Source organism: Mirounga angustirostris, unplaced genomic scaffold, assembly GCF_029215605.1.
Source record: "Mirounga angustirostris isolate CCGP_5_RB_7025 unplaced genomic scaffold, mMirAng1.0.hap1 SCAF_8, whole genome shotgun sequence".
Lineage (NCBI taxonomy): Eukaryota > Metazoa > Chordata > Mammalia > Carnivora > Phocidae > Mirounga > Mirounga angustirostris.
The window spans coordinates 111,871,033-111,883,217 of record NW_026991716.1 but is presented as its reverse complement, the minus strand read 5'-3'; the positions used below and the strand labels follow the sequence as shown (position 1 = coordinate 111,883,217).

The 12,185-nt window shown below is 40.3% G+C and overlaps 1 protein-coding gene across 1 annotated transcript in view; it reads right to left on the bottom strand.

The window, feature by feature from the left end:
• Positions 1-12,185, bottom strand: part of LAMA2 (laminin subunit alpha 2) — a 621,471-nt gene that overhangs the window by 17,866 nt on the left and 591,420 nt on the right. Inside the window, exons 59-61 of the mRNA XM_045865518.3 lie at positions 5,394-5,506; positions 4,591-4,780; positions 2,545-2,700 (exon numbers count right to left, since the gene is read on the bottom strand). Of these exons, the coding sequence (XP_045721474.2) occupies positions 2,545-2,700; positions 4,591-4,780; positions 5,394-5,506 (459 nt within the window). The remainder of the gene's footprint in view (positions 1-2,544; positions 2,701-4,590; positions 4,781-5,393; positions 5,507-12,185) is intronic.

Below are 12,185 nucleotides of genomic sequence, written 5' to 3'. Positions count from 1 at the left end.
TCTACAACAAACAAGGTAAAAATATACAATGGGGAAAAGACCGACTCTTAACAAAGGGTGCTGGGAAAGCTGGACAGCGACATGTAAAAGAATGAAACTGGACTACTTTCTTAACACCATATACATGAATAAAATCAAAATGGATTAAAGACCTCAATGTGAGACCTGAAATCATATAACTGCTAGAAGAAAGCACAGGCAGTAATTTCTCTGACATCAGCCATTGCAATATTTTTCTAGATATGTCTCCTTAAGCAAGGGAAACAAAAGCAAAAATAAACTATTGGGACTACACCAAAATAAAAAGCTTTTGCACAGCAAAGGAAACCATCAAAATGACAAGGCAACCTACCGAATAGAAGATATTTGTAAATGACATATCCAATAAGGGGTTTATATCCAAAATGTATCAACAATTTATACAACTCAATACCAAAAATAACCCAATTAAAAATGAGCAGAGGATATGAATAGATATTCTTCCAAAGAAGACATACAGATGGCAAGCACACACATGAAAAGATGTTGAACATCATTAATCCTTAGGGAAATATAAATCAAAACCACAATGAGATATCTTCTTACACTCTCAGAGAGGCTAGAATCAAAAAGACAAGAAATAACAAGTTTCTGCAAGGATGTGGAGAAAAGGGAACCCTTATACACTATTGGCAGAAATGTAAGTTGATGCAGCCACTGTGGAAAACAGTATGGAGGTTCCTCAAAAAAATTAAAAATAGAACTACCATATGATCCAGTAATTCCACTACTGGGTATTTACCCAAAGAAAATGAAAACATTAATTTGAAAAGATATATGTTCCCCTATGTTTATTGCAGAATTGTTAACAACTGCCAAGACAGGGAAGCAAACTAAGTATCTATTACAGATGAATGGATAAAGAAGATGGTATTTATATACAATGGAATATTACTGAGCTGTAAAAAAGAATGAAATCTTGCCATTTGTGACAACATGGATGGACCTAGAGGGTATTATGTAAATGAAATAAGGTAGAAAAGACAAATACTATATGATTTCACTTATATTTAAAATCTAAAAAAAAAACAAACCCAAACGAATGAATGAGCAAACAAAAAGCAGAAACAGACCCATAATTACAGAGAACAAATTGATGGTTGCCAGAGGGGTGATGGCTGGGGGATGGGCAAAATGGGTGAAGAAGAGTGGGAAATATAGACTTCCAGGTATGGAATGAATAAGTCATGGGAATAAAAGGTACAGCATAGGGAATATAGTCAATGATATTGCAATAGCATTGTGTGGTGACAGATAGTGCTTTACTTGTAGTGGTCATAGCATAATGTGTACATTTGTCAAATTACATGTATACCTGAAACTAATGTAACGTTGTGTGTCAATTATACAATTAAACAAATTTTTAATTAGCCCCTTATGTTTCGATTAATAGTTTAGTAACCTTACTATATATATACATTTTGTCATAATCTAATTTCAAATTCTATTTGAAAAGATCATTAAGTTTGGCTTAGTGCTTCTTCCTTAATGAAAATCTAATGAGAGCAGTGAACTCTTTCCTAAGAAAATGCACATACACTTTGAACTTGAAAGTTTGCATGAAGCATTTAGAGTTTAGGGACCATGGATATAATTCAATCATACTCTGCTCCACTATATTTCATCTGATTTTAGGGACACATGTTAATCACTCTTGCCACTCTCCAGAGACTCTCATTTTGATAGGCCTGGGTAGCTTATCCAATAGCTATGAAAGGAGCATACTACTGATCACCCACAAGGGGAGCCAGATGCTGAGAATTACAACTGTGGTGAACAGATGTCTTTGATGAAGAACAGCTCTGCATTATCACATGTTCTGAGTATAGAAATGTAATACATTTCTTTCTAATATGTTCTCTAAGAACATTGATCCCCTGTATTTCTTAAAATCATGCTTTCCAAAGGAAACCCAGACACATGGTCTGACAAAACATTATTTTGTGAACACTGGTTTATAAAATTGTGAGGACTTTAAATTTTGAATCCTGTACTGTACTCTAAATACTGTAGTACAGTATTGGACAAATGTAGTTTAAATACTGCATCTCTCAATATTTGTGAAATCTCTAGTTCTGAAACAATACCATCAACATTATCTTCCTTGTTTTCCAGTACTTTCTATATGCTTAGTACTCTTTCAAACACTTTCAATATATTACCTCATTTAATCTTTACAGTAACCTTGCTGGTTTGGTACTATTATCCTATTTTACAAAAGAGGGAATTTTGTCAAAGGAAGATTAAGTAACTTGCCCCAGACCACACAGCTAGTTAATAGGTATTCAAACCTAGGGAGTCTGGCTCCAGGGTCGACACTCTGTTTGGTGATATTACCTCTCCTAGTCAAATCTATCTAGAAAACCTGTCACTTCTCAGAAAAGACAATTTCCTACTCATCTCTAAGTCATCAGGGGCCAATATGACCTAATAATTCAACATATATACATGACTCAGGCAGTTATTTAAGCCACACACACACAAATAAATAAATTAGACCCTTACTGGACCAATTCTTCGGGTAGTGTAGTTGATGGGTAGCCCGCCAACATACAGCATTCCCACAACATCCAGGATATCCGCTTTCTTGGGACTGATGGTTCTGTTGGAGGCATCATCTACATAAATAATTCCTTCTTGCTTAATTCGCATAATCTTAATCTATAAAAAGAAGAAGACTCATTAAAGCCAATCATGGATAAATTTCAAATACGCAGAGTGTAAGATTAAACCAGTTTTTACAGAATATCCCACACTCTGTCTTTTCCATGACTACCATCTCCAAAAGGGTACAAAATCATCCTGGGTGAGTTTTAGATTAAAGACTTTGCTATAGGTTGCCAAGGGAGCCTATGTATCAGGAGGCATGCATGTTGTCAGGAGCCTTGCCGATTGAGAGCTCGGTCCTGAATTAAGTGGGCTGCAAAATTCATGTCCGGTTTTAAACATGCATTTGTTTGAGCTAAGCCTGGTCTCCCCTGCACAATTTCAGATCTGCTACATCCCTCTGCCTAATAGGCACTTCTCAGGCGGAATGGAAGGAAGGGCTGCACATCAAGGCTGCACAGCCGTTTCCACGGCAGCCGTGATTGGTACAAAGGGAGGGAGGAAGACGGACAGCTCCCTGATGCTGAAATTACAGCAGTGGGGTGAATTCTCTTTGGGGGCAGGGCGAAATCAGGGGTTGTCAAGACTGGCTTGGGCATAAAAAACTTCGGTCTGAGTTTAGGAAAAGGAACAGTGGCCCAGTCTAATGTTGGAGTACAATGATGGTTTAAAATGAATCTACATCAGGATTAGAATAATTAAGACCTCATTTTACACTTATCTGTTCTGGTTTGGGAAGCAATTGTTTAAAAAAAAATCTTCAAAAATAAATCCCTCCTTAACTTGGCTGCTTATAGTATTTAAACTTTCTTTCTTAATCCCAGACGCATTGTGGACCAACAATATGTCAGTTTTTCAAGTGTCATGTTTATTCTATTAGCCAGAGAGGAGAATAAGCCTTAGTGAGAGCTCCTTCATGAAGATCTGTATTTGCTACTCATAAGCTCCCAGGCAAATAGGAAGATTCCATTTCTCATTTCCAAGATAGCAAATTGATTGACTTTGCATTTGTATTGTATTTTTTCAGGTTCTCTGACTTTCTATAGGATACGCCAAGTAACAGTATGTTAATATATAAAATCCACCACCTAATAATATCAAACTCTCAAAATTAAACATTTTTATTGGTCGACCAAGGGAAGCTTTACTGAATAGGCGATCACAGGTGCAGAAACAAATTCTGAGTTTTCATTTTAATCAGGCAGTATATTATCTATTTGCAGTCATGCCAAAGAGGACAGTAAGGTGGCAGATGATCCTTCTGTGCCCATAATAGTACCAGTTTCTGGGTGTAAGGCCAATGTTTTAAAAGTTGTTCCAAATGGCTATCGCTGGAAATGTGGCCCTAGAGCCCTTTAAACATGATCTAGCAGAGTCTCAGACTCTTGGTTTTCACAGACCAGTATGGGGTGTGATGGGGGAGGGGAGGGCAAGTGTTAGGGCCCATTTTAGTTTCCCAGCTTTTAAGTTCGTCAAATATTACTTCATAAAAGAGAGGCCATTTTAGCACCTTTTAAAAGGAAGAACATATAATCTCAGGATAAATATTAATCCTTTACATTGAAGACATAGAGCTAATTTAAGATTAACATGCTCCATCGTCCCACATTTCTCACTGAGAGTAGCATGTCTTCAACTACCTGGCCCTGGTTTGTGGACAGATGTTTGGGAACCACAGCGGTATGGTAATAACGGCACCTTGTGGTACCACGATGCCGCATGTGAGTGCTCGAACATAAACCCACCCGGGTCCGATTACATTTCCCCAGGCTGGGCAACTGTTGTCTGTGGCGCTGGCTTTATTTTTAGCCTCAGCCACATTCCAGTAGCAGCAGGGTCAGGATCTACACTGGCAACATTGTATCTGCACCCGGGGAAGGCCGGGGGCTGCCACCCGGCATCCCCCTCAGGGGACACGGCCAACCTCCCATGGACTATTATTACCTTGTGCCACTGACCGTCGTTGATTTTGGTGGGGATCATGGTGTGGGTGTCACCGCTTCCCAAGTCATAACTGAAATAGGGCAATCCATTTCTCAGCTGAACGGTAGCAAAATCCGCGTGATTGATCCGAGCCATGTAAAAAAGCAGGCCCGATTCAGCTTCCGTTCGCACTTCAAATTCAATTGTGAGGCTGCGGAAAGAAAGCACGCAAAATAAAACCGAAAAACAGAAGCATTCTTTTTTTTTTATTATTATTCTTATGTTAATCCCCATACATTACATCATTAGTTTTAGATGAAGTGTTCCATGATTCATTGTTTGTGCATAACACCCAGTGCTCCATGCAGAACGTGCCCTCCTCAATACCCATCACCAGGCTAACCCAAGCTCCCACCCCCCTCCCCTCTAGAACCCTCAGTTTGTTTTTCAGAGTCCATCGTCTCTCATGGTTCGTCTACCCCTCCGATTTCCCCCGCTTCATTCTTCCCCTCCCGCTACCTAACAGAAGCATTCTTATTCTGAGATTAAGTTGCCTCTGATCCCGTAGGGGAATTTTCATAAAGGACAGTAAAACGTTCTCTGAGATGAGGACTTTCCAGGTGATTTCCAAATCCACTTTTCCTGCTGATTTCCAAAACTGAGCTCTGCAGGCTCAGGCCACTAGAATTCGATTCTCTGTTGTACTCCGTGAATTAAAAGGCTTACTGCATTAAATAAGTGTAGTTGATTAAAACTTGAATAAGTGCAAATACTCAGTTCTTCCATTTATCAGTTCTTTTCCAATATCTCAGAATAATACATACCGGTTTTTAACTTTGGTGTCATCAAAAGCAATTGCAGTGTGGCTATTTCTCGAAAGCCCAAACTGCTTGCTCCCTAATAAAAGAGCTGGTTCTGATTCTGCTGCACAAGGACCCTGCAAAATTACCCAGGAGAGAAAGAGGAGATTATGGACTCTGCTCTTTAAAAATTTAATCCTGTTATCTAGTTATTTTATTTTCGCTTAATGTTCTTGTGTAATCTTATTGAAGCTCCTTAAGAAGAAAAATGGTCTCTTACTTATCTCCGTACTCTACCACATAGTAGACACTTCCTATGAAATATTTAGTGAGTGGGAATCCGTTTTCTTATAGTGCACCCTTGAATTGCCAAATCAATATGCTCAAAAATATTTATTGATCAATTCATGTTTTCATTACCCTCTAAGAAAAAAAAAACTGTTGATGTTTCTGAGAAAACTGGAGTTTCCTTTTCATGTTTACTTACTTATGAAGAGTTATAGTCTTTGAAGATGGGACGGGGAAAATGACAAGCTAGCCACCAAGTTATAAGAGTAGAAAAAATGTGTTCCTTCTTGCCCTCCCCATTTCTGTCTCCCACTATATTACTTCTTCTTGAAAATTATCCATCTACTAGAAGGCTTCCATGAATTTAGACTTTCAAGATGGTGTATCTAAACTTGCAAGTCAGGCCATTTAGGCCCTGAGCCAGTTGCTAGGCAACCCAGTACATTTTTAATGTAACCCACCATATACCATTTCAACTGTCACTGTTCAAAGATCCACTTCCTGGGGTTCTTAGGAGGGAGAGCTCGGCGCAGGGCTGGCTTACTTGGTTTAATGCTCTGCTGTCACCATCTTGAGTTTCTTAATACTTTTTTTTGTAAAAGGGGCCCTGCATTTTCATTTTGCTCTGGACCCTGCAAATGATATAGCCAGTCCTGGTTGGGTGGACCGTGTTTGGCCAGCATAACCCTTAGCTCAGTAGATAATCAAGGCTCCTCAAATTACTGAAGTCATAATTCCTTTCTCTGTTCTCTCTTTTCACAAAAGAGCTTGAAGTGCAGGCTGCCTCGGCAGTCTTTGAGAACACGCAGTACGCGAGAAAATAAATAACCTGCACACTCTCAAACAACACATCTGTTTTTAAGATCTGCACTTAATAGCTTTGGATGGGCCACTGCCCCAGTGAGCGCTGACTCAGCAGAGGTTCTCAAACAGCTCAAGGCAAGCTTTTGATGGCAGAATGTTCTTCTCAGATAGAAGATGAGATGAATCATCAGCGCACAGGACATTCTTACTTGATGAGGAAAAGCCTTGTTCTCTTTTCTCTTGAGCTTAGTCAAACGGAGCATGCTGCTCCAGCAGGTAAAAGGCTTTAAGTGTTTGAAATGCTGTAAAATTGGTCTTCGTGGAAGTATTTCCCTTCTTGCTTCCCAGGAGATGGTCAATTACAAAGAGCAAACTGTGGCAGAAATTCATACAGATATGCAAAAACCCAGTGGGTAGAGCAGGAAAATGCTATTTATTTGCACAGCTGAATGGCCTCTCTTGGAATCAACATGTGGCCCCTTTCTTATTACACTGCCTGTAAAAAGAGCCCAAATGGGAAGGCTTTGGTAGCTTAATGTCTCAGCCAGCCATGACGCTATTAATAGCCTTGGGATCATTTATCAACCTCTCACCCTATTTCCTGTACAGAGGCCCACTGCTACAAACATTAGTAGCCTGCAGTCCTCCTCTGAAATCTCTAAGCGAATCCTCCCTGCTGTGAGTCCATCAGGGGCAAAATTTGGCTAAAACATCTCTAACCCGTCAGCTCTGAAAACTGGGAGATCAGAAAAGTCAATGGATGCTGAGGAATTAGGGAACCATGATGTGTGGCCAAAAAGAAAACCACCAGCAGGTTGTTATTGTTAATCATTGCAGTCACTCGTCTCGTTACTACATACAAATATTAATATAAAATAACTTTTCTAATATAATTTTTTAAATGATCCAAGTGGTGATTATAAAGATTAGGTATTTTATTGGTAGTAGCTGTAGGTCATGGAGAACTTTTGTCTTTATATATTTTGGGCACTGAGGCCCAAACGCCACAGGAAGCTTGCTTGCTGGTGGACTGGACAGAGATTTCCAGCACTGGCCCTGAGCTGATCAGCAGTTTTCTATCACATACTGTCAGATCTTCTAGATGCAGAAGACCCTGCTTACGTTATTTTAGGAAAACCTTTGACCAGAAAAGGACAGGGACTTCGTGAGGGTTCTTCTAAGAAGCATTACATGACACACCCACTGGAAATTGAGGAAGAAGACCAGTTCCTGCTTCACTTTTATAACAGGTGGATCTTGAGGGGCAGGTAGAAATGGTGGCTAATAAAACAGTATCCTCATACTGGCCAATGTTGTAGGAGAGTGATAACAAACAGGTCACTCTACTAGGTAACCTCAAAGTCTAAAACCCATATGCTAAGTTCATTGTATGTTAAGGACACCCAGATTGATCTTTTATATCATCAATTTGCAACAGGATGGATATTATGAATATATCTTGAATAAAACGTCTATCACCTTCCTTTATAAAATTGGCAGTTGGAAGAGGACCGAGAAATGCTAGTAGAGGAGAATTTTTATTTATATGTAGTTTTGGATTTAAATGGGAAGACAGGGGTGCCTGGGTGGCTCAGTTGTTAAGCGTCTGCCTTCGGCTCAGGTCATGATCCCAGGGTCCTGGGATCGAGCCCCACATCGGGCTCCCTGCTCGGCGAGAAGCCTGGTTCTCCCTCTCCCACTCCCACTGCTTGTGTTCCCTCTCTCGCAGTCTCTCTGTCAAATAAATAAATAAAATCTTAAAAAAAAATAAATGGGAAGACAATTTTCCCATAATGTTTTTGGTGAACATGTAGCCTTCTCCTCTCATTTGGTTAAAGGCAAGTAGGACTGGATCTTGTCTGCGCTGCCTCACTTTCCCCTGGGTGAGTCTGAAACCAGGCTGAACTTGGGACGCATGCAGGAGGGCACAGACCCCAGTGATTCCCCCCTCTCCCTAGAGCCCTTCAGAGGCCCCCTGCTCCTCCCACTGCTCAAGCATTGTGTTTTTTTCTCCCTCTAATATCTTAAAGTGAATCTGTGAGATGGAACAGAAAGTACCCCGTGGTTTGCACATAAATAAGATGATCTTATGCTTCCTAGAGAAATCAAATGGGTAAGAAAAAGGGTCTTCTAATGAGGTAATTCCAAGGAAGCTTTTTTAAAAAAATTTTTTTTAAAGATTTTATTTATTTATTTGAGAGAAAGTGCAAGTAGGGGGAGGGAGAGGGACAAGCAGACTCTGTGCTGAGCACAGAGCCTGGTGGGTGGGTGGGGAAGCAGGTGGCTCAGTCTCACCACCCGGAGTTCACAAACTGAACCAAAATCAAGAGCCTGATTTTAACCAACTGAGTCACCTAGGTGCCCCTCTAAGGAAGCTTTGAAAAAGAATGATGGTTGCAAGACAAATTCCTCCACCAAACTAATGTGAGCTGGAGGGAAGGCATCATCTTTATGGATGTGATACTTTACCTGTATTATTTTGGAAACACTTATCTTTGAAATGTATTAAAACAACAATAAAAAAAAAAACACAAAAAAACAACAAAAACCCCACAGGCTCATCAATCTCAACATGTTACAATCCTGCCACCTTGTGGGGGCTCTTTGAAGTACTGCTAGTGCATAAGGGGGGGAAATGGGATCTGGAGGACACGGTGTGCTTGCTTGTCTCTGTTTGGCAGGTGACAAGCTGTGGGCAGACAGGATTTGGGGGGGGGAGGTGGAAAGGGGGAGGTCTGAATGTGGCGGTGCACGTGCTGATCAGAGCAGTGGCATAGCTGGAGAGGACTGTGAAGGAAGCCACGCTTCCTAAAGCCGAGCTTAGGCAAATGGATCATGCCACAGATTAGTAACAGTGAAAACTTTTTCACCTCACAGTTACTCCATCTCCGGTCAGACTAAAGCAGTGGTCATTTCCAACTGCTGTTTGTTGGCTGACACTTGGACATGAGTTATTGGCTTCAGAGTAGCATGTGATTGGTAGGCAAGTGTTCCTTGAATTCAGATTGGTGCAGAACAGAGATTTAAATTGCATTTATCAAAACTGGCATCTTTGTTCTTGAAAGCACCGAGTGAATGATCATAAAAACTGCATCATTTTCTTCTTTCATGAGTCAGTAATCCCTCTAAAAAATGTGGGCTAAAATCACATCTGAGAATTTGGAGGTTTCTTTGTGATGCTCTTTTTTAATGGATGAATACTAAGTGGAAGATACTTTTTACAGCACTGACTTTAATGTTCTGAAATATAAAATCCCTACTCAAGCTGTTTATCGAGAAAGTGAATTATGTTACCACCCTGCACAGGAGCTCTTTTGGTAAATATTGGGCATTTGTAGTAATATTTACACACTAATGCCTGAATGGAGATTTCTTGTGGTATGGAAAATGTGTGTTTTCCCTTTAAATACATATCAGTGTCCAACTGATTCATCCTTTGGCATGGACTGTGCTTAGCTTTTAAAGTTGTGGTATTAAAGTTGCTAGAGAAATAGCTTCCTTTTGGTCTATTCTTTCCTTCTCTGCCCGCTTCTTTCCCCCAACTCTCCAAAGCCCTTAACAACACAGGGACTGTTCATGGCTATTTATATCACTGTTCTTAGTGTTCACATTTCAGATTTCAAGGTTCAAAATTCAACTTTCCAACGAGCTTCAAGTAAAAAAAATACAACCAGTTCATTGTATACAAATCCGCACAGGCCATGCCGGTTATAAAGACTTGGTATAAACACCCTATATACCTGCAGATGGTGTTTGTAGAAGTCTACAGTCCTCTCTAACCCCACCCAACCACCCTCCCTGAGAAATCTCCACAAATACAATATGTAGAAATATTTAATCCAGCTCTAAATGGGCCAAAGAATAAGAGAAAAGCATAAAGGGAAGATGGGCTACCACACCATCAAATGAGATAATATACATACAATGCCCTCTGATCAATGGCGTTTTGGCCTATATTAATGATGGGACTGACATAGTCCATTTCATGGGCCAGGGCTTTCTCAGGATACCCTGAAACTGCACTGGGGTCTAGTGAATGCCATCCTCATGGTGTAAGATGTTGGCAGGGAGGGGTGTGATGGTGTAAAGGAGAAGAAGAAGGGGACCGAGAATAGAGGATTGTTTCTGTCCACTCTGCTAGAACAAAGAGAGGATAGTTCCTACGTCAGGAATTAACTTGTCTTAGTTCTTAACTACATTCTTACAATCTAAATTCTGATTCGAAAAAGGGAAGAAGATGGTGAGAAAGGAAAATGATGTGAGACTGGAGCTACAATAGCCATATCCTACTGGAATCTGTTTTTTTTTTTTTAAAGATTTTATTTATTTGACAGAGACACAGCGAGAGAGGGAACACAAGCAGGGGGAGTGGGAGAGGGAGAAGCAGGCTTCCTTGCTGAGCAGGGAGCCCGATGCGGGGCTTGATCCCAGGGTCCTGGGATCATGACCTGAGCTGAAGGCAGACACTTAATGACTGAGCCACCCAGGCGCCCCTGGAGTCTGTAATTGTTGAAACGTGGAATACTCACCCCCTTTTCTCCTGGCATTTGCTCTCCCCCTAAAAATGTGAAAAGCTAACTATTCCCACAGAAGAATGAGGCGTTACTGTGAGCCAGGCAATGTGCTGAGTGCTTTGTATACATTGTATCATTTATTGCCTCACGATAATCCTTGCAGGTAGATAGTATCCTCCTTATTTTTCAATGGGTCAGTCTTACATTTAGAGAGGACAAGTAACCCGACAGAGTCCACTGAGTAAAAGTAGGTGGGCTATGGCAGGGCAGGTGGGCAGGCCCAGTTTCCAGACCACTGGAGTAAAGGCCAGTATGCTTCCTTAGTGGCCCCCAACGTGGAGGGCGTGAGGGGGGCCATTCACCACGTCGCACTTCCCCAGAGGGGAAATCAGCTATCTAGTGGGATGTTGCAGAGGAATAAAGGTTGAAAGCCACCGCTTTTGATTTCTCTTTTTAAAAAAGTTATGAAAATAAAACACATGTAAGAATTTTCTTTTAGATGATGAAAATCATCTCTAGTCCATAATCCATCTGCTGTTAGCATCTGATATATTTCTTGCAAGGGTTTTTTTAATGCATTTTTCTATCTGTTGATGTAGATGTGATTATGCAGTATGTATGGCTTTATATCCTGTTTTTTCCATACTTACATGTCATCATCATTTTGTATTGTTTCAATTGAAAGATTTTATGTACAAGAATGTGATGACATATTAAAATTTGCATTTTATAGACCTGTTTTTACACTTCCAGAAACCACTAATCATTTTGTTTGGATGGCGTTTAATGGGACCCTGCCATGTTTCCAATTTTCAATCTTGAAAACTAGCAGTTTGTGTTTGTAGCCCACACTCCACACTTATCCCAACTGACCTCCACCCATACTCGCTCACTGTCATTTATATTAATGTCTGATTTCTCAGATCTGCTTCTCTGTCTCTCCCTTGCTAGCAATGATGATATCGTATTCATTTTTGCATTTAGTAGGCTCTTAACAGATTGTGTTATAAATTGTCAAACCTCTAACTTTTAGTCACCTTTAAAAAGCTTCTCTCCACACAAAGAATGAAAATAAGAGAAAGAAATCAAATTAAAAGATATGTATAGTCCCATGGTTTGAAACTGTAAAAATATAACTCAGTAGGGATGGAAATTCTAAGAAATGTAATTATGACCACATAGCGTAAATAATTATAAAGTACAAGAGAAG